A 22,340-nucleotide genomic window follows, 5' to 3' on the forward strand; every position below is an offset into this window, starting at 1 on the left:
TATGGTAATACAAGGTCTGACAAAATACTTGGAATGTATGAGCAAGGAAAAAATAGTAAAGGAAGTGGCATTGTCTGTGTGTTGAGAGGGGCAACGGAACTGTGGCTGCAACGTGGCATCTAGTTGTACATTTTACAAAAGAACACAAGAGCTGTAAAGGGAATGGCAAAAATGCACAGAGATCACACGATGTGCAAAAGAAATATTTTGATTGAGGGCAGGTTAAAAAGTCATTTGAGAGTAAAAATACCCATAATCAGTTTAGGAATTGGTTTTTATAGTCCTCAAAAAAAAAAAAAATTGGCAATCAGGAAATTAATTTTGGCAAATTCAGACGCCAGGTAAAACACATTTATAAACGCTCGCCGGTGTAACACAGCTCACCGCCGTCTAACTCGGGGTTAGACTATCTAGGAAGTGCTACGATTCAAAGAGAAGTTATAGCTACCAGAGCAGGAAAGTCCTGGAGGTGGAGTGGAGTCCCTGGGAACATGACTACAGCGTTCCCTCTGTGTCCCCCCGGCGCTCTGTCGCCCGAGTGACACAGGTCCCAGCTCCCCCCAGGTCTTCCAGCGGCAGCTCCTCCCTTCTGGCCAGAGGGACAGCAGAGCATGGTCCTCCTGGCTCCGGGGGCCCTGAGTCGGGGCAGAAAGCAGCCCTTTAGAGCCGGCACACAGCTGCTCTGGTTCACACCCACACACCGCTCCCAGAGCAAGGCGCTGCAGCTGACGGCCGCATCCCTGCCTGCCCCGCGAGCCGCGCGCACCCGCCCGCCGCGCTGCACATGGGACCCCGGCGCCCGGCGCCGCCGCTGCGGCCGCCCCTGCTGCTGCTGCTGCTGCTTCTGCTGGCGGCCGGTGAGTAGAGCCGCTGCGGGCCCCGTGACACGGCTCAGCCTGGGCCGGGACGCTCCGACGCCGGGCGAGTAGCGCGCCGGGCAGCCGGTCCTTCCCGGCGGGGAAGCGCCGCCGTCCAGCAACTCCGCCCCGGGCCGCGTCCGCTGGACGCGCTCGCCAGTCTCAGGGCGCCGGTACGCTGGGGGACGGGGCTTGGCTGGTCTGGGGGCGAAGCAAGGACTGGGGGGGGGGCGGAGAGGAAAAGGTGTTGGGAGAAGTGATCACGGGAAGTGATCGCTTTAAAAGGGGTACTTCGAAAAACTGTCTGACGCGCTTGGGCACAACGTGACAGCAGAGCGGCAAACTGGGGTGCCAGCCGAGCGCCGCGGCGGGCGGGGCGCTGGCAGCGCACCCGGGTCTCAACGGCAAGGGAGACGCGGGAGTTCTGCTGGGGGGTCTCACGTCACATTTGTCACAATTCATCGGTAACGTGCAAGCGGCTTAGAACACTCGGCATTTAAATGAGAACGCAGCTGGCACCTGTAATAACAATTTTTCTACAAAGCCTGTACAGTTACCCACTCTCATTCGAGGTATGAGAGAGCTGCCCCACTTGAGTTACAAAGCAGTTCAAAAGCTGGGAGCTGTAAGAACTGAGACTGCCTGCAAAACCGTAACTGGGTTGTTCTGACACTAAGACCGACTCATTCTAAGTCATGACATGAGAATGTAATTAAAGGACCCCTGCCTCATACCTGAGCATAGCCAGCTACTCACTATACAAGTTTGGGTTTTTTTGTTTGTTTGCTTGGCTTGGTTTTGGTTTGTTGGGGTTTTTTTTGGTGTGTCTCCTATGTCCTATTTATTAAGGAGTATTAAAGACCAGTTGTAGTCATTTACAGTCCATTGCCTCATAGGTTTTCTGAGGTATTCATCAGTATAGTATCTGAACAAACTGTCATGCTACTGTGAAACTGTATTGTCATCCCTCTTCCTCAGATAGGTAGGGGGGCTGACATAAAGAAATATTCCAGTGATTTTAGGTTCTCATGGTGACCCATAAGAACCCGATTTTACCTATGGCTATTTCAAAGTATGTGGAACAACTACCTGTCTCTCACTGAGTATTCCAGTAGTTTGATACTCAACCCCAGAATATTCAGCAGGCTGGGAGCATACTACTAATAAACATTGCTTTAAAATGATTAAATTAACCTCATGCTAAACCTTTGATAGCTGTAAGGATAAAATCAATTTTTCAGAATAGCACTTAGCTGCTTCAATTAAGAGATTTTCTTTTGTGTTGCGCTTTTTTATATATTCCTACACAGCTTGCAAATTCATGAAACCACATGCAAATAGAATGATCCTAATGACAAGAGCCTCGATTCATTCTTGTAACAGATTCTGTGCACAGAATGAAGCAGGGTCTGGGGGCAGGGAAAAAAGGCAATCACATGATTAAAGAGCATAAGGTAAGGTGCTTGCATAATGGGGCCAACTTAAGGTCTCAGCAAGCTCACTGCCCCAATTCTACTTCCTGCCCTCAGCATGGCCCTGTTATTCCTTCTGCATTTTGATCATCCTGCAGACTTGATCCTTTGCACAGCACAAACCTCCAGAATAACATTAAGCCAAGTGATGAACGATGTTTCCACTGCTTCTGCCAGCCTGGAGTGATCATTACAGAGCACCCGGCTTCAGGCCGACAGGTCTGAGTCAGTCCTCAGTCACCTGTTCCACAGGAAGTGAGGAGGAAGGAAAACGCAATTTACCTGTTTCTCAACGCTGGGTCTACAGGATCAAAAGAGGCAAATTTATCCTCCTAAAAACTTCACAAGGGAACGGTTTGTGGAGATAGCACGTAAGTAGTCTGGGCAAGATGATGAGGAGAAAAGGGCCATTTCTGATGGCTCATGAAATGAGGAACAAGTCTAAGCAAAAAAAGAGGAAGTTTCTGTAATGCATATGGTTCAGAGGCTTCCACTTCTGGCAAGGCCTCGGAGATGTATCAGAAAGCCTGCTTATGTCCAGGCTTCAAGTTCTGATGCCCTGGAACACTGTGACTGTACATAGGAAATGTCACCATAGGAAACTATAGATGTTTAACATAAAAAAAAATGTTTCTCTGGTGTCAGTCTTGGAAAGAATGGCTTAACGTTTCTTTTTGAATCCACAAAACATAATAGACTCTATTAGTTGCTAATAAACAAGGTAGTTATGTATCATAATTATGCAGAGCCATGCATCTCAGTGTATACCTACAAAAACAAGTATACAATGTTTGCATTGTGCACATTACAAAGAGTAAAATGTTATGGGAAATACAACTTTTCACAAAAAATAATGTTTCTAAAATGAGGGGGTTTTCCTCAATTTTCCCTATAGAAATTTAAGAGACTGGATTTTGAAATACTATTGTAAGCTATTCAGAAAACTAGGAAATAGCAAAGCGAGAAGGTATAGTGCGTAAGATCTTGCAAAGACATCATAATGTACAGCACTTAGCACAAACTGAGCTCTCAAGAGCACATACTGGTAACAAACTAAGTTTGAAGTTCAAACTCCCCAAACACAGCAGGGCTCCAATTTGGGCAACGGGAGCAGAACACAAATATGTGATTGCTTGCTGTTACATTCTCCCTGGTTTTCTTTAGCGTTTACTTAATTTCAGTCTTCAGAAATTCACCTCATGGCTTTTGTAATGACTAAGAGATCAAAGACAACTGTATAGATTTCTTTGAGTCTTTTTCTTTCTTCATCTGCTATTTTATGGTGCCTAAAGAAGCCTCAGAGTTGGTATGTTTGTTTTTCAGACACATTATGAAGCAATGAATTAAAATAAGCGCAATCTAGTTCCCTTTTTCCTCCCCCACAACATCGTGTTTAATAGAGGTGTACACAATCTGCATGAAAATAAACCACAAAACCAACCCAGACTAGACACATGGGGATGATACTAATCTTTCAGGGAAACAGCATCAAACCTGTAGGAATACTTGTCTCTGTCTCTCACATGTACTGGTTCTTTGTCTTTTCCAATCTGTATCCAGTTTTGGGAGTTAAGGTTTACAAACTGTTCTCATACAAAAATAAATCATTAGTTTAATTAGTAAGACAACTTAATCAGTGGCCTTCCGCTAATTTATTTTGCATTCATCCAGCTTCTTAAGTGCTCCAAGTAGCTTGGAGCCTGCATTGCAAGGAAATGCTGCTGCCTGTTACCATTAAGGGTCTGATATGATGGCTCAACCTGAAGGATGACATGAAGCCCTAAAAAACGCTACCTGGTGTCTCAACATTTACCTGCTCTTGAGGACCTACTACTTTAGTACCATTAAGGGACAGTGAAAATAAAGTTCCTAAATGCAGTCTTGTTCTGGAGAAACAATGGTGAGAATCCCACTAACAACACAACCCAAACAAAATTAAATGGCAAAAAAATAAGCAAACCTTCTTCTAATTTCCCTGGGAATTACTACAAGCACCCACCCCACCCACTTAGCTTCTTTGTTTAAAAATGAGGAAAAACATATCCCCACCACAGAGGACAGGTTTATTCAAACATAAAGCATTACATTCTACAAAATAACAACATGGGCAAAATTGCATGTTTTGGTAAGGAGAAAATACTGCAACAGTTAGGGCATGTTATCTTACCAGATCAGTGGACCTAGACCACAGAACCCAGGCTTGCCCTTGCCAGTTTTAACACCACAACATGCTGTCTTGATGTGAGGAAACCACTGCAGCTATTCACAATGTTGTTTGGTACTGTGCTCTCTGTAGACTGAGGTAAAAAGGGACTGGATCAAGCAGTGTGGCCCCAAAGTATCAAAGAGAAAACTATTAAGTACTGGCATTCATTACCAAAGTTAAAAAAAATAACAACCACCCTCCCAGACTATTTTATATCTGCATGTTTGATTCACTGAAGGTTTTTTCTTCCACAGTTTACAAAGACACTTCTGGGGAAGCCCATTTCAGAAATCGAAGAGGAATTCTTGAATTAGCTGGAGCCATTAGATGTACTACAGGACGATCTCCTTTTGCCTACCTACGTTATGGATGCTACTGTGGTCTGGGAGGAAGAGGATGGCCCAAGGACAGAGTAGACTGGTATGAGTAACTATTTGAGCAATTAAGTGCTGAATGTATGCAGATGACAGCAAAAGGACAAAAGATTAATTAGGCCTATTTAGTATCCATGAGGGAACTGAATTAAACAGGACTCAGACTCCCAAGAAACTCTAACCATTAAAATTCTGTTACTGTAGATCTACGTGAGTCTACTTGCCTTTAACTCAAACTCTTGTTGCATTAATAATGGATTCACGGTACAATTGAGTTTCTCTTCTGTTGTTGTTTGGCCAAGGGCTGAAGAACTAAAGTCACAGAGACGCTTTAAAGCTCAAACATTCAATCTAGCTACAAAAGTTAAAAAAAAAAAAAATCAAAAATTACAACAGAAAAGTCTTTTGATTCTACTGACATTCATCCTATTTTATTACTACTCAAAATAACAGAAAATTATTCAAAATTTGTCCTGTTGAAAAATAACTTGAATTGTTAGTAAAATAATTCCAAAACAGACTTTTATATTTCAAACCACATCTCAGCATATTGGCTACCATCAATTTAACATCAGCTGACAGAAGATGATTTTCTGTTACAGTAGTTAACTGTTTTATATTTTCAAGTTTATCATTGTAATGATTCATTTCCCCACTACATGTGACATCTCAAGCTCTCATAAATCTTTAAGTTGTGATTTAGACCTAAAACTTTTAGAATCTTTGCCTACATATTTCAAGGTTTGGATGTGTAATCTGTTATTTTAAAGACAGTTTTCTAGAATGTAGTTGCTACTTCATAGACTGGCAGCACACACAAAAAGAAGGACTATTATTAATCCTGGTCATTCTATACCTGAAGGTGATGGAGAACCTCAAGTTTGCCAGTCTTTCATTGTAGGCAATTGTTTTACTTTGCAAGTCCCACAATAGGAAGATGCTGCTTTATCACCAAAGATGGTTAGCTGTTTGTGGTCTGGGTTTTCATAGCTACAGACTGTTAAGAACAAGCCAGAAGTGAGTGTCCTTGGTCTGCAGCATTTGAACAGAATCAAGAGTTGCACCAACTGAACACAGAGACAAGCATTCTTACCAAGTGTGATTTCTTTAGAGCTACACTGTGGCTGTTTAGATTTAGAATTATGCCAAACAAGTTAAGTAAAAGTACAGAAAATCTGAAGAACCATCTATAACTGAATTACTCAAATAATACTGTAATTCAGATTTTTTTACCTGCCACTTATAAACAGAAATTTTCAAATGGAGACAATCATATGTATTTTTATCTTATAAAAGCAATAAAATCCTCAAGCATCCGTTTTTTATTAATTTTTTAAATTTCTATGCATGAAATGGATGCCCCCTTCACAATCATGTGCTGTTCAGCTGTTACATACCATGGGATTTTTAAATGCTGATTTGTGTGGATTTACCAAGTAATTATTTAATAAGCATAGGGGAAAAAAAGTAATTGCAAGCCAGAGGTCACAGCATTAATTTTTTCTATTGCAGACCAAAATTCCTCAGGCAATCTAAACACCATCTAAACATCACCTGCCTGCTATAATATGATGCTTTTAGGCTACCAGGAGAAAACTCAATGACGGCAAACAGCTTGTGGATTCATCCTGTTGTCCCATGGAGTTAAAAAAAAAGAGTATAATTTGTAGCAAGCCCCCCTATAAACTGTCTAATTTCATGTCCTTGTTACCTTCTCTACTTGCTATTCTGTGCTTCCAGTGACTCTACACCAGAAGAGTAATTCTTTTTCTCAGCATTAAAATATGCCATTAATGCTCCTCTCTATTGCTCAGCAACACCACGTGACAGAAAGTCTGTGAATTCCTTGTCCCAGTTATGACAACCAGAATTTTGAAACCATAATTCTGGACAGTGTTCCAAATTTTCTAATGATACTGAACACACAGTTTTAGTTACAATGTGGCATTAAACAGCACCCATACCTATTAATTGCTGCACGTTGCACCTGCTCTCACCTTTTCTACCACCATCCAAGGACTTTGCTGTAAGCCAACATTTAGGATAGCATGCTACAGCCTCACAAATCTTCACGTCCCTTCCCTGTTAGTAAATACTACAGTAGCATTAACAACCAGCAGAAAAATACGCTATTTGTTAGCTGACAGACTATTCTGGTATTTAATCTTTTTCTTGGAAGGGGCTGGGAGAAAGGCATAACCACATAATTGTGTTAACAACTAAAGTGGATTTAGAGATTCCTTGTATTTTCATCTATGAGGAAGCTCAGCTAGATCAATGCGTATCATTGTCCTCATCACTGATTATATGAACGAGTAACGGTTGTTTTCCAGGTTCCCCATTTTGATTCCCAGGCAGGCAATGGTTTATGTATTTGCATCATTCACTGTTTTACTACTTCACAGCCTGTAGAAACATGCTGATAAAAGCCATTCAACTGTTGTAAATCATGACAGTATGAACTAAAGCAAGCCCACTTCTCTTCCTCCAGGTGCTGCTTTAACCATGACTGCTGCTATGGCAAGGCAGAACAAGCAGGTTGTCACCCTAAGATAGAAAGTTACCAGTGGGAATGTGAAGACAATGCTGCTGTGTGTGGTGAGTGAACAGCTACAGGTGTGGGGGGTTTTGTTTGTTTGGGTTTTTTTAACCTCTGGTTGTGCCATTGACTCCACAGAAAAACATTTTCTTAATTAATGATAAGTTTATGATGGACAAGTTTTTGACATACCTACCACTGATCAGTTGCACAGCCCACTGCTAGCAACTGCAATTTATGAACGAATCCACTATTACAACTTACCATTTCAAACAGTGAGGTAATAGGATATTTGATGAGTATGTTTATTTATTGAAGTAACATGCCCACAAACCATAAAATGTTAGTTTTGAAATACTTACATCGTTAGTGTACAAGATGCAATAAATGCCTGACCACATCCAGATAAAATGTTGTTCAATGGCTCCGAAATACTATATACTTGCCAGGCTTCAGTGTAAGAGAAGGACAAAGATACCTCTAAAACCCAAAACCCAAATATTTAACAGGAAAAAGAAACAGGATTTAGCAAATATTTTCCAGTATTTCCAATAATTCAAAGACGTTTTGAAACTGTAACTTCTCACAAGTGCCCCAGGTTAGCAGGGGGTTTTCTTATGGTTTTAAGCTTTTGGGCTTTTTTATGGCTGTTTGGGGTTTTTTTGTTTAGGTTTGTGCGTGTGTGTATGTGTGTGTTGTTTGGGGTTTTTGGTTGTTGGTTTGTTTTTTAAACTCAGGTCCTAGGCCAGGTACTTGCAGGTAATTTTATGCTACTACCTAGAATGCACATCAGCTTGAAAATTGGTTATTATTTGCACCACAAAAACCCTTTCATAAAACTTGTTTACGAGTCTGAATTTCGGACTACCACAGCTTAGCCTTTACTTTGCCCAAGTGACTACCTCATGCAGAACCCCAAGTTGCTGATTTCCTCCTCTGCTGCAGAAGTACTAAGCATCTTCTCTCTCACACTGTCTAAATGTCGAGTTACAGTCCACTTGTATTTGGCTGTAAAGGTTCTACTTCTGTTCCAGACCAGAGGCTGACAATATTTTAAAATACTGGCCAAGACAGTAGGCATGGCATCAAGGAACAAACCTGAAACAAAGTCCCACAGAGAAGATAAAGTTTGGAGCAGCAACAAGGAATAGTTCTTATGCTGTTTATGCTGAGTTGTTCTTAGGGTAAGCTAGGTGCAGCGGACACATATAAATTAAGAAAACTTCCCATTTCACAGCAGAAATTGAGTCATTCACAAAACTGAACACTTGTGCTTCTCCTAGGCCAGTCTCAAGCAGGGATTCTGCTAAGTTTTAAAAATGTTAAATACTCAGACAAAATACAATCAAGGATTCTTCAATTTACAGACCACTGCAGAGAGAAACATCCCCCCCCGCCCCTATTTCTAGGTTGGCATAACAGAACTGAAATGCATTGCTGTAGAAGAAAATGTTCATGCCCATCATCTGTTAAATTACACCACCACAATTATAAAAGAAATATGGCCACAGATTTTATCCTACTTAAAACACACTTTACCCAACTTCTTACTGAATGCCTTATTAAAAGTGGTGGGCAATTTGAGCTGACCACAGAACATTTCTGCATCATGTTAAATATGCAATTTTGGTATTATATTCTTTAGTAGCTTGTTTAATGTCATATCCTTTAGTAGATAAAAGCATGTGTGAAATGTCCAGTATCTTCCCAAACTCAACTTTGCTAGAGCAAGAGGACATGCAGGGAGGGTCACATACCACTTTCTAAAGAGGAATCAGCTATCAGAGTTCCTTTATTAAAGAACATGAAGAGTATTTACATCTTTACCCAATGATTGTATTTTCATCTCCCGAAATAATTCCACTAATTATCAATTGTTGGTAAACCAAACTGTGGCTCTATATTCTCTGTTGCTGAGATGTCCTAGAATGGAGCTCTGTCTAAAGAACATGAAAGACCTCCAATGAAGTCTTACTAAAGCCCCATGTAGTTCCTATCGCACTTGAAATATAACAGCCATTTATATGGCAAATATGGAACATGAAGTAGCAATTCTTATTATTCTCTTTGGTACTTTTAGTTACCTCAAACTAACATCTGTGTTTGTGTTACTGTGGTTTTTTTTCAGAATCTCTAGAAGACAAATGTCAAAAAATGGCATGTGAATGTGACCGTGAAGCCGCCAAATGTTTTTCTAAAGCTCCCTATCATAAAAAATACCTTTTGTGGCCAGATTTTATGTGTGGTGAGATTCAGCCATTGTGTAGGTATTAGATATACAACATCAGTCTCTATGAAAACTCTGTATGTATTCAAATCTAAAATAACTTTTTTTTTGTCACAGTAGTGACAACAAATGATCTTCCCCTTTCTGGATCCTCCTTCTTGCCACCTTAACCTCTCCACCCCAGAGTAGCCAAAATAAACATTTATCTTCTTCGTTACCTCTACAGTGCACAGACTAAATGCAAGTTCATTAGTTATGTGTAAGCTTTTCTTGACTAAATAGCAATTTGAGTTTATCAGCTTAAGGAGTAACTGAATCATATTCATATTAAGGAGTAATTAATTCATATTAACTTATCTTTCATATTTGTAATATCATTCAGTATAAGCTTTTAATCTCTCCTCCACTGGCTGTAAGACACTAATCAAACTTCCACTAACATTTACCTTAACATTTGTTAACTTTGAACCAGAGAAATGCTTGATGTATTAAACATCTGTTATGAAGCCTAACTTAACTTTTGCATCTCATTTACCTTAATTAGTCCTATCTGTATTAGGAGGGGAAAAAAAAAAAGCATAGTATATTTTTTTTCTAGTATTTACTTTCTCAATACTGTTTTCTAAGAAGTTTTGTATTTGTTATGGCTCAAGCTACTTGTTCTACGTGAGTTTTCTGTGGGCATGGGGAGAAGTTCTACCTTTCAAATTTCAGAACAAGATGTAGAAATACAAATGCAAACCATCACCAAGACAGATGCATGAAAAAAGTAGCAGTTACTGGGACCAACAGCCTTTCCCATAAGTGTTTCATCCAGGGCTGCCTGAGTTTGCAAAGTTCGGAAGTGTGTATGCCTCAAAAGGACGTAAAGATGGTTTTACCTAGGGTCACTTCATAGTATTTTCAATACCTTTTAGGAAGAGAAAGCAGTACCACAAATTACTAAATAATAGAATTTTTAATAGCCGATAATTTTAAAAGAACCAGGAGTGTTTTATGTGTTTACTCACTCACCTCAACTTACCTAAACATGAGCTGTTGCATAACAAGCTTGCACAAGTCAAAGCTAATGACAAGTACTTCAATATAAAACACACCAAAAAATGCCTCTTTAGGAAGGATGATGATTTCAAAAGACTTTAATCTTTAAAAATATTCATAGGTGTTTGATTGATGATACAAATAATAATAAAAAAAACCTCACAGAAAACCAATATAGAATGCAAGGCAACAAAGCTCTTGAAAAATCTAACTCTTGCTTCAGTCAAAACCCATACAAAAACAAATGGCAGTCCTGTTCACACCAAATAACTGTCCTGTCAATATCTGCTCACAGAATTAGACAGACACATTATACTACAAGTAAGATGTAATTACAGTGCACAGTCACTTTTCCAAAATAATCCTTTTTGAGAGATAACCCTGAATTTAAGAATTAGCAAAAGAATTCAAGAAGAGATCTTTAAAGAAGCTATTCATGGGAGTTTAACTGATCTGAATAAAAAATTCTGACTGGAAATCACCACATTTTCCAAATGACAATAAAAATGAAACCATTTTTGCCTCCAACAGCAGGAATTTCAGAACAAACTCTGAGACTGCATATTTTTTAGTTAACACTGAAGTACTTTTAATATCAAGTTTATCCAGGAAGCACTTTCCTTTGCCCAGCTTAAGTTGAGGAGGACACTGCTGGCATGAAAGTCTAAGTTACAAAAACCAACCCAGCAACAAAACAGAAGATGCTGATTTTAAGGCAGGCTTGAAAATAACCATAATGCTCAAGACAGAACAGAAAAAGTTTAATTTGATCAAGCAGAGGGTGATGTGACTGTGAAAGTTTTACATAGATAAATCAGGAATGCAGTTTATTTTCTTTTTTCAATAGAAAATCTGTTTCCAACAGTAAAACCCATCCTCAGATTTGGAATCAGCTGGTTTGTTTAAGAGTAACTTACCTTAAGGCTTTTTTGTATGTTTAAATTAACATAATCCATCACTTTTGCTGCCACATATATAAAGAAGCAAAGCTTAATTTAAGCATTCTTTTTAAGCTAAACAGCTCAAAAGTTCCAATGCCAAGTCATTGCACTTGCGTGTCCAAGCGCCTTACCTCTTTAACCACAAGATCAATGTTTATAATTGGGTTAAAGTACAAGGCCCAGTAAAACATACAATTGCAGACAAACTGAGGAATAAAAGGCCAAAAAATGGCAACAAAAAGACCCTGTGTTGAGACTTTCCAGAAATGTCTCCACATTCTGTGAGGAACAGTCCTGTGGAAAAGGTAAGAGGAGAAAGGAATAAGTTGTTTGGAGGAACTTTCTGTTTTGTTTTTACACATTGTAAGAAAATCTAGTACATACTGCAGCCTCAAATCACTTAGCTCCCACTCAGATACCTCTAAAACATCATTTTGCACTCAAAAAACCCCCTTCTTAAAATACTGTAATGCCAGTTTTTATTTAAGGATGTATTACGTCAATTTATCCACAACACAGAGCGCAGCCAGTTAACGTGGTCAAATTCCAGGTCTGTCATGGATGATGCCCATGTACTTCACTCTTTTTGAACACACTCTGCCCCTGGCTGTAAGCGGAGAAAGTGAAAACCCAGTACACACCAAGCCAGAGTTTTTCCTATGAAAATTCTAAAAGCTATCAAACAAGGTCACAGCAATTACGAAGTAGTATTAGTATGCTTGATTTAAGGCTAAAGCAGCAACTGAAAAGAGAAATTTTGATCATTCTACCAGAAATAGAATCAGTGTAACTTATGATCACAAGGACCCATCCTTTAGTAACTATACTGTAAGCATATCATTACAAAATTCTTATGTATTTAGTTCTCAGCTTACAGCTAATGCCAGTTACCATAAAAGGCAATTGTCAGGGTAAGAGTTAATATTTACCCAGTGGTTAAGAGCACGCTTATTACCATTACCACACCTACTACATCTGATCAGTAAAACCAGCTACAAAGAACCCTTTCAAGTATTCAGAGAAATAAAGATATTCAGGCATGAGTACTAGTGTATATGTGCAGATTCAGATTCTTACTAACCTCAGCGTTGCGGTTAGACACTGTAATTTCAGTGAGCAACTGTGAAATCCCAAGACCGTTAACGTTCTATTTATAAAGCCACATACTTCCTATGCTCTTCAACAAGCTCACCAAGACTTACTTCAATTCTCTTCTTGACCAGAGCCTCCAGAAGGAGAATAATTCCAGAACAGAGAGCAACATGGCATTTACAATTATAAATCTTGATGTCCAGTAGTGCACATCCAGCCAATCCCAAGCAAACTCAGCTATCAGCTGGTATGGCAAAAATAAATACTTTACAATGAATTCTCTCCACTGTTTCCAAGAAGGATCTTTAAGGTCCTGTGAATTAGAATAAAAAGACTGTTAATTGATTTCCTATGAAACAGACAGACACAATACTGGCTTACTTCCACTACTCGTTTTAAAATTGTATTTTCATACATTGAAAATAGTAATTTATCTCCACTATACCATCTGGTATATAGTACTATAACCCAGTATTCAATTAACTTATAGAACATCATAGACAGACAAAACTTACAATGCTATTTGTTAAAATATAGGTATTTTGAGTGAACAGCCTATGTATAGTCATGTAAACTTAAAAAAAAAATTAGTTTCACTGATTCGAAGTCTTAAGATCCTTAAATCAATCTTAAAGTTAATGGTCACTACACCAATGATCACATGCAATACAATCAAGAAACCACTTAATTTGTATGACTTTTAATAAAACTGTATTACGACATGCTTATAATTTCATAATGTGTTTTCATACTGCTGGTCTTAAAATGCTTGTATCTAAACCAAGTAGCATATTTGGCATTTTGAACACTTACTAGTAGTTTTGTGACAGTATCTTCATATTTGTCTTCTTGCATAGGGCAAATTGTGTGGATGAAAGGTAGGAAAGCTTCTGTGTAATCAAACAAATACAGGTATAACAGACTGAGTCTTGGAGAACTCTTCAGTGCATACAAAAGAAAGAGTGATTTTCCTGGGTTTACTGCCTGAAAGGTAACAAATTTCAAACAATGAAAAAATAAAATGGACATACCAGTTCTCAGATTTGTCTGACAATCATTTTTCAAAGAATCATTTTTGAAATACAAGAGCTCATAAAACTGAGCAGTTTCTACAAGGGTAATTCTACTACCTTAATACTCCTCCTGGCTTTAAAAGAATTTTCTTTTAGAGATATTTTTAAAATACTTAATATACATGACAGACTGTATATAAATTTACCTTATATTCCCAAAGATTTTGCGGTGGTTTAACGCCTAAAGTTTTTACACATTCCAGTTCTGCCATAATAGCTTTTCTATGGTTACCATTCTCTATACTATAAGGCTCTTTCATGAAATCCTCCTCTGTCAGTGTTAGAAGGAGTCTACAAAAGCAGAATAATTCAGAAGGTAAACAGTGCCTCTTCACCAAAAAGATATGACAAACAAATTAGCAGTAACATACTGAAACAATAAGCTAGTGATGGAAGGTATCACCTTTTGGATTACATTCCATATCAAGTGTTCTGAATCAACTGCATCTCAGAGCCTGGGTTTTAAATATCCTCCTTTTCAAGTTTTCTCTTGCCTGCTTTCCACATGCAAATTTATCAGCTTGTTGGCTGTTACTGAACATAGTTCTTCAGTCTCCTGAAATCAGACCCAGAGCCCTTGGAGGAATGCAACAATGCATATAACATATGCATATTTTCACAAGAAGGAAAAGGTGGGAGGGGTCAATAATACATTAGTAGACTTTTACTTTCACTATCATTTCAGCCTGCATCATCAGCATTTAAAAATGTTCTTAGAAGATTTTGAGTTAGTTTGCTTAGTATCTACTACTCAAGTTTTCTATCTGTAAGTGTTAAACTTCCCCTGAATTTCATTCTGATACATCAACAGACCATTCCAAAAATCTATGGAGCGAAGTTCGGTCTTTTAACAATATACCATCCCTAATAAAAACTCTCCAGTCGTCCAAACAAATGATAGCTGTTCTTGACAATTGGGCCTCTCACCTTCCATTCACTTTCTCCAGTAAAAATTTTTCCTTATAATGTGAAGTCCAAGGACCCAGCTGCTCTAGCCAAAGCTTCACTTCCTCAGCAGTCCATCTAGCAGCAGGCTTGTGGACAAGATGATCTTCTTCAAATTCTCTGCTATTCCAGTGATATCCAAGTAGAACTACCTACAGGTGGAGGAAGGAAAGGAAGGGAACGACAGGAGAAAGAAGCCCCCACATTAAGGGTACTGACATGTAGAATCTTCCATTTTATAGGCCCTAGAATATTTAAGTTACAAGGAAGTACTCTGAAGTTTTACCCAATACGTCTAAATTCCGCTTGCTGCATATTGTGAGTGTAGTTCCTGACAGACAACCATGAATGCTAGCTTGTTTATTCCACTCAGCTGGTCTGTTCTGTGATAATGATCTTTTTTATACACATGTAATTTAAGTACATTAGATTGCAAGCTTAAGAAGTAAATATGGAAAACCAACTAGAAGAAACTTACTGCTACGCAAGTTAAAGCTGTCAGAACGCCTGAGAAAAACCCTCCTCCTTGAGGATTAATTCTTCCTGTGTTCGGAACTGTAGGAATCTGGTCATTCCCATATTTTTGGAAGGTTGCTAAGCTGCGTACTACATCACTGTTTTGCTGAATATCTTCTTTTCTTTGTTCAATGGCATCAGAAAATAGCTTTTCAATAACATCCCTAATGGGAAAAATATTTGTCATTGTAGTATAACCACTGAGACTTAACATTCAGAAAAAGAACAAACTTTTGGATTTGTGTTTTCCAGACTCTACTAAATATTGCCATCTTTGAAAGCAATAAAACATTAGTTATTAATATTTAGTAAAGTTAAACTTAAGTCAATTACTTCCGGACATTGTTTTTCCTTGGCTTCTAAAGATAGAGGAATTTAAAATATCACACAAAAATATAAAAATCCTTATTTCTAGACAATAGAACTGTATGTGCCAACTAGCAAGAATAGCAAAAAACCAGCTGTATTAAAATATGCAAGTGACTCAACAGTAAAAAACCACCCCCCAAAAAACTTCAAAGGGACAAGAACCCACCACCAAAGGAACCCAAACAAAGCCAACTATATGCACCCCTCAGTTCCAAGCAAAAAATGAGCTTGGACACTTCAGTACAAGTGCAGAACATGAAAGGCTTCAGGATTTAAATGCCCTTGTGACTTTCGGTTACCAATAAACTACAAAAAGTCTGCAGTGAAGTCAACAAATCAGACAACTAATTTTGGTGGGTTTAGAAATTAAAAATGGCACAGTATGCTCACCTTAGAAGAATGTTGACTTTGGGGAATCCTTCCCATTTTTCTCTGCATTCAGGGCACTCATTCTTCTTGGAAGATACCCACCACAATGCTAGGCAATGTCTACAGAAACTATGCCCACAGTTCAGGGTGGTGGGATTGACCAGCATGTCGTAACAGCAGTGGCAAAGGAACTCACTAACTGATACCCGCCGACCAACACTGGGAGTTGTGTGTAATTCAACTTTTGCCCTCTCCGTTTCACCTTGTAAAGTCTCATCTTCCTCCATGTTCTTTTATCCTTAGACAAACAGAATTCTCTCTCAGATTTTCAAACCAGGCAAGGCATTACTTCTGCAAAGCAACAAGATAAACCTCATTAAGAAAAAAGTTACTACAAAAATTTGGAATTACAAGCAGTGTAATTCACTGCTAATTTTTTTTGTTGCTCTGATGTTTTTTAAACTTTTTAACTAACTTAGCTCTCCCCAAAATTAAACATCATCTTCTACCTTGTCAACAATATATAAATTGCAAGCTACAATCAAAACTGGATTCTAGATGTAGACAGCTGAGCCCAATCTCCCTATATTTTCCTTTCCTGTGTTACATAACATGTGAAAGTGAAACACAAAAACTATGATTCAACGACTTGTGACTGTATCTTTAACCAAGGTTTTAGTAAAAGACACCCATCAAAAGAAATATTAAAAAATACCATCAGAGAATACAAAAATAAACCACCAGTATAACACAGTGATCTAATTTAATCCAGCACTGCTCCTTCCAAGCATATGGAATAGAACATATAACAACAGCCAATGCTAGATACTGTGATCAATATTAAAAATAAAATTCAATTAAACAAATATATTTGCTTGATGCCCCTACTACATTCTCTCAAATGGCTGTATCTAGTTTCTTAAGAATTCTGATCCAGATGACTGACTTACCAGTCACGTTATGCTAGACGCCATCAAAAACTATACAATTTTCTCCCAGGGCACTACCAAAACAAAATACGCTCAGTCTCCACCATGTGTCTCCTGTTTACTACTAAGTTACCATCTTCGCACGCCGATCGGGCACAGAGAGGTAAGCGCGCGCTGGCAAAGAACAGAAGTTACCATACAGATACACACACCAGCAGTACGGGAATACAAACCCACACTGCAACTAGGATCCTCAGGCTGCTTACAAACACGTCTTTTACCAGCAAAGCAACGACCGATGGCTTTCTAAAAGACAGACCTGAAACATTACCCAAAAGAGGAGAAATAAACCCGAGGGTGTGCACCAGAGACCGTTCTGCCCTTCCTCCTGGGGACAGAGGCAGCAAAACTTCCGCGGGCGCAGAAATGTCTCTCCGCTCAGCCTCTGCACCGAGTAAGAGAAGGATCAGAAGTAGAAAGCTTACTAGCTCCTCTCTTGCCTTCTCCTTCCAGCTTCAGCGCGCTTCCTCCCGTCTGCATTGCTACCAAAACCTCCGCACTGCTGCCTTGGGCCTGCCGCGACGCGACGGCGAAGCAAGGCCCATCCCGGAGGCGGCACCCGCCCAGCCCTTCCTCCGCTCCCAGCAGCACCCAGGAGCCCGGCGAAGCGCCGCTATTCGGACATCCTCTGGCCAGCAACAAGCACGGGCGAAGGTTTTGCGGCGCTCCGCAGCAGCCCAGTCTGCCCAGCCTCGGCCGCGCCAGCCGCAGGCGAGAAGCCGAGCCGTGCCCCACCGCCCCCGCCCGACTCACCCGCCGGCTGCCAGGGGCCCGCCGCAGAACGTCCTCCCCCCCGCCGCTTCCGCACGGCCGCCGCGGGAGCGCGCTGGGCCCCGGCGCCGCTGCTCTGTCGGGGACGGGGGGCGCCAGGCGGGAGAGCGGCCTCCCTGTCCCAGGACCGTGGCGTGGAAGCAGAGCTGCACTACCGGTGCTGCTCTTGAGCAGCAGCGAGCTTATCGGCAGTCTGTGTAAGCGGAACCTGCCTCTGTTTTAAGTGCTGTACTGCAAAGCTTCTAAAACCACCAGACATAAACACTACTCCACTCGCCTTTTCCCTTCTATACGTTCATTTTCGTGCAGACTGAGCGATGCTTGCTGGATAGCCCTCCACAGCCAAGTAATCTTCCTTCACAGAAACTAATTTTGAAAAGCTAGAGGTCCAGTCTCACAAGTAGATCGGACTTGTCGATGCTGCTCTGGCTGCGGTATTGCCACACGCTGCACCGGCTTGGCTCACGCAAAGACTGGCTTTACCACACCAGAATGTACCACATTGCAATTATTTGTATTGCTCTCTGTTCCTTTACTGCTTACCTCTGACTGGGGTCCCGTGCAAGAAAACGGCATGACTTTTTACAGTACTGTCGAGACGTGACTTTTGCACGACGAAACACAGTGGTGTTTTTTTAAAGAATGTGTTCTTGTTGCGGTTTGATGCAAGCCCAGTTCAACTGAGTTACCAAACCTAAATAATTAACTTTTAAATTATTCCACTAAAGGGAATAAAAGTCCCTCATTGTTTGTCAACTGAGCAATGATCCAGTATTTGTAAATCACACTTCTGTATTTAGTTGGTTTACTTAACAATTACTGCTTCATTCCTTGCACGTGGACTTCTCTTAGCAAGACTGCAGTATTATAGCTCCTATCTCTGTGACAAAACAAGCAAAATCCACTTCTGGCCTTCTTTTAAAGTAGTAAAGGTATTAGACACATTTCCTATTGACAGAATAAATAGGCATTTATGCTCAAGTATACATGCCACTTCCTTATTAACACAAAATTCTAACAATAACAGTTCAGGGTTCGTAAGAACGATTATAGATTCCAAAGTAGTTTTCTGCTTGTTCTAGAATCTAGTTATCTAGTCTTTTGTTTGGGTTTTTGTTTTACTTAAGGGTATCACCTTTTCCTTCTTTCCATTTCTCCATTCCTCCTTCAAATTTCTACTCCTTTCCAGGCAGAAAACGTCTGATCTCTAACACATACTCCAATTACTATTAAGTAACTGCATTTCATTAGAGCACTTGACGTGCTGCAGGAGGGGATTCTCCACTGTCCTCCTGGTATCCCCTCAGCAAACTGCCACCCTTTCTTTCCTGCTGGTCCTACTTCTGCCTTGTCAAAGGCAAAGACGGCAGCTTCCAACGCTCGCGACGCTCCAGAGCGACGCAGGTGGCTTGAGGCCTCCTTCCCGCTGTCGGCCCTATCACGGCTCTTACTCTCCGCAGCTGCTGACCGGGCTGTTCTCCCCCGCCCTCACGCGATGACGCGGCAGGCAGCTGAAACACGCTTGCCAGGCCTAACGGTCCCCGGCAGTAGCGCCGGGTCCGCTCCGTGCCGGCCGCTTTCCTCAGCCGCGCCAGGCCGGGGAATCCGGGGCACCGCAAACTACGCATGCGCCCCAGGCCAGGCACCGCCCAGGAGAAAATGGCAGCCGCCTCGCCCGCCGCCTCCAGGCGCTCACGTGGGCGCTGACGTGCGGTGGAGTGGGCGGGGCGGCTTCCGGAAGCGCTCGGCGGTCGCTGCGGGTGGCGGCCCGGGCCGGTGGTGATCAGCGGTGAGCGATCGGCCCCTGCGCGCCGCGCTCGGGAGGCGCCTCGCGGAAGCGGCGGGAGGTTCTGAGCCGGCGGCGCGGGGGACGTCCCGGCTTCCCTCGCTCCGGCTGGTAGCGGCATTCGGGCTCAGCCTCTCCTTCGGGGCGAGGGAGGGCCTGGCTTCTCCCCGCCCCCGCGAGGGGCAGCCCTGAGGCGGGGCGGTGCTGCAGCGGGAGGCGGCTGGGGGCGGCCTCGGGTGCGTTTCACTCCTCTACCCGCAGATTTGAAGCATAACCTGAACCAAGTGTATGAAGCCGCTGAAGAGTCAGACTTCCTGGCCGTTGATGGGGAGTCTTCAGGTACAGTCCTGCCTGCGCTGTGGCTCCTGGCTGCCCAGGTTTGCCAGTGTACCAGCCCAGTGTAGCTTTGGAAAGCTGAGGTGACCACACAGTGGTTCAACCATCGCCGTGCGCCAGTAGTCACGTTTCAGCAAAGCTACCGGTGCACGGTCATAGGTGCTGCTGCTCTCTGTGACCGAAGAGATGCAGCCAGCAGGGAAGAGAGCAGTTAAATGTTTTTGTTACCGTGTTCTGCAGTTGTCAGGCCTGTGCGGATGAGGCGTGCAGCTATTAATAGTCCAGTGGTACCAGCTAAATCTGACATGTGCTGGAAGGAAGCCTGTATAGACATACAAAGATTGGGATCTGGAATAGGTGACTGAAAGGGAAGGATGTGTTTTGAGCTTTCAGGGGTGGGTGTAACACTGGCAGATGTTTAGTTAGTAGTACATTTTGCTAAATCATATGTTTCTAATGCGTCTTTAATTATGATGAGCTTTCAAATTTTTGTTTTTGATGGGGTGTTGGGTGTTTTTTTGTGTGTTTGTTTTTAGGAATTCCTTATTTAAAACAGGAAGAAGAAAGACAGCAAGGGAACAGTATGATGAAAAACGTTCTCATGCCAATGGTGCAGGATCTCTGTCTTACATTTCCCCAGTGCCACAAAATGTCCTGCGACAATTCCTGAAGATCAGAAAAAAATCATTGAGAAATAGTGTAAGTAAAACTGTTTAATAATCTCTGATGTTGTTGAAACTAAAGTATAAATGATAGTGGCATGTTTGTGTGTTGAAGTTATTTTTATTACCAGTGTAAAATAGGTTTTTTTCTTGTTTTCTTGTCTTTTGGGGAGAGCTGTAAATACTGTAAAAGGAAAAGAATAGATATAGAATCAAATAATCTGTTTCTTTCGGGGAACAGATAGAAGACTTATTAAAAAATGAAGAAAATGAAAGCCTGGACCTGGAGCCATGTACAGGGCCAGTTTCTGAAAGCATCTTCACAACCGGACATTAGAATTCAGCAAAAGCCTCCCACGGGACTCACGCTTCAAAAATCTTTCTGCAGTTGAATATGGAGTGGCTTTAACTGAACGTTACTGCTTTGCAACGCTTTTGTAAGAGGAGTGTTAATAAACACAATTGTCTTGCTTTTTCGATTTCAGAGGAAATTAATTTATCAGACCTTGAGCTGGAAGCAAGTAACTGGTAATACTGCTTTACTGTATATTTTTAGTATTTCTGGTAAGAGACCTGGTCTACTCAACCTCAGAGGTGATTCACTAAGACCCTTTCTTTTATCTTTAGGAAAAGACCTTAAATGTTCTGAAGATAAATTATATTGAACTGGTTTGTGATGTTTCATTTGAATATTTTAAAACTTAGTATTTATTTTATCATTCCTTTCTACACTTCCTAGAGACCCAGCCTGAACTCCTGTTATTGGAGGCACAACTCTCTCCAGATGGGAGCACGCTGCAGAGCCATCACACCCAGTGCCTGCTGCACTGCACCACGTGCTCGTGGAAGGGGGTGGTGAGCCAGGAAAGGATACGCTCGTCTGGGTCCTCTCTATAAAATGGCTCCTTGCAGCTGCTGCATCTGCACTTGTTTGGCAGAGATGACATCTCTCCCATGCCCTGAAAATTCAGAAGGGACAGGAGATGGAGGCTTTGCTCTGCTGTGCCAGACAACGCTTGCACTGAGCTGTGACCCACCAATATGACACAACAGCATTTGGAATATGAGCATTTTTCTCACCCCTCTCTATTTACTAGCCATTTCTCCCTCATTTTTGACAACCAGTATTAGATCAAGGAGGACACCCTGCAGAAAGCGTTAGACATCACAAAACACCCATTTTATTTCTCTCAACTTGTTTTGAGGGGGAGGATTTACAGCCATCACAGGAGAAGCAACACACTTCTATAAGCAGAACATGAACTTGCAGCACATCACTAATTCTGCTGTAGCATCAAGGTACAATGGTGATGTATTTATCTTCCCTTCCTTTTTGTGAGGGGTCATTTGCAAACAGTAATTTGCATGTCTGTACATTTACTGTTAGTAAATGTGTACAAAAAGAAGAGCACACAGGACAAATTCTCACCCTAGCTTTTACCAGTGATTCCTTTACTTGACAAACCTTGTCAAGACTCTCCTTTACTTTACAAACCTTGTCAAGACTCTCCTTTACTTTACCAGAGGCTTAAGGACAGCATCATAAGCAAGCTGGTCAAGACCTTACATCAGAGTCCAGTTTTTAAGAGAGTGTTACATCAATAACACTCAGTGTTGGGGATGGTCAGTCTGGAGAAGAGAAAGCTCAGAGAAGACCTTATAGAGGTCTTCAAGAAAGCTGGGGAGGGACTTTTCAGAAGGGCATGTTGCGATAGGATGAAGTGGAACAGTTTTAAATTGGAAGGGGGTAGAATTAGATTGAATATTGAGAAGAA

General features: G+C 41.2%; 2 protein-coding genes and 1 long non-coding RNA gene across 5 annotated transcripts; 2 read left to right on the top strand and 1 right to left on the bottom strand.

Moving 5' to 3' along the window:
• Positions 1 to 610: 610 nt before the first annotated feature.
• Positions 611 to 9,869, top strand: PLA2G10 (phospholipase A2 group X). 2 transcript variants are annotated; one of them, XR_014617635.1, is made up of 5 exons: positions 611 to 857; positions 4,790 to 4,955; positions 7,401 to 7,507; positions 8,483 to 8,632; positions 9,577 to 9,594. XR_014617635.1 is itself a non-coding variant. In XM_084271192.1 (4 exons), the coding sequence occupies exons 1-4, from the start codon at positions 785 to 787 to the stop codon at positions 9,720 to 9,722; spliced, it is 492 nt and encodes a 163-aa protein (XP_084127318.1). In that variant the 5' UTR covers positions 611 to 784; the 3' UTR covers positions 9,723 to 9,869. The 2 variants fall into 2 exon arrangements, 1 of the variants encoding a protein (XP_084127318.1); XM_084271192.1 differs by lacking the exon at positions 8,483 to 8,632 and having other exon boundaries at positions 9,577 to 9,869.
• A 933-nt stretch (positions 9,870 to 10,802) lies between these two features.
• Positions 10,803 to 16,308, bottom strand: BFAR (bifunctional apoptosis regulator; the record flags this gene model as incomplete). Its single annotated transcript, XM_084271159.1, has 7 exons — positions 10,803 to 11,951; positions 12,860 to 13,062; positions 13,563 to 13,733; positions 13,969 to 14,113; positions 14,750 to 14,919; positions 15,246 to 15,447; positions 16,043 to 16,308. 7 exons carry the CDS (start codon positions 16,306 to 16,308, stop codon positions 11,759 to 11,761), a joined length of 1,350 nt encoding a protein of 449 aa, XP_084127285.1. The 3' UTR covers positions 10,803 to 11,758.
• A 3,235-nt stretch (positions 16,309 to 19,543) lies between these two features.
• Positions 19,544 to 21,237, top strand: LOC311197522. 2 transcript variants are annotated; one of them, XR_014617644.1, is made up of 4 exons: positions 19,548 to 19,570; positions 19,829 to 19,906; positions 20,440 to 20,602; positions 20,807 to 21,237. It is a non-coding gene; the product is annotated as an uncharacterized lncRNA (long non-coding RNA). The 2 variants fall into 2 exon arrangements; XR_014617643.1 differs by having other exon boundaries at positions 19,544 to 19,906.
• The last annotated feature ends 1,103 nt before the right edge of the window (positions 21,238 to 22,340 follow it).

This window comes from Gallinula chloropus (assembly GCF_964237585.1).
Source record: "Gallinula chloropus genome assembly, chromosome: 15".
In the NCBI taxonomy this organism is placed as follows: Eukaryota; Metazoa; Chordata; class Aves; order Gruiformes; family Rallidae; genus Gallinula; species Gallinula chloropus.

Coding starts and splice junctions, on each gene's coding strand:
- PLA2G10 (XM_084271192.1), top strand. CDS start 785: ATGGGACCCCGGCGCCCGGCGCCGCCGCTGCGGCCGCCCCTGCTGCTG. Junction 858..4,789: donor GCTGCTTCTGCTGGCGGCCG/GTGAGTAGAGCC, acceptor TTTCTTCCACAG/TTTACAAAGACACTTCTGGG. Junction 7,508..9,576: donor AGACAATGCTGCTGTGTGTG/GTGAGTGAACAG, acceptor GTTTTTTTTCAG/AATCTCTAGAAGACAAATGT.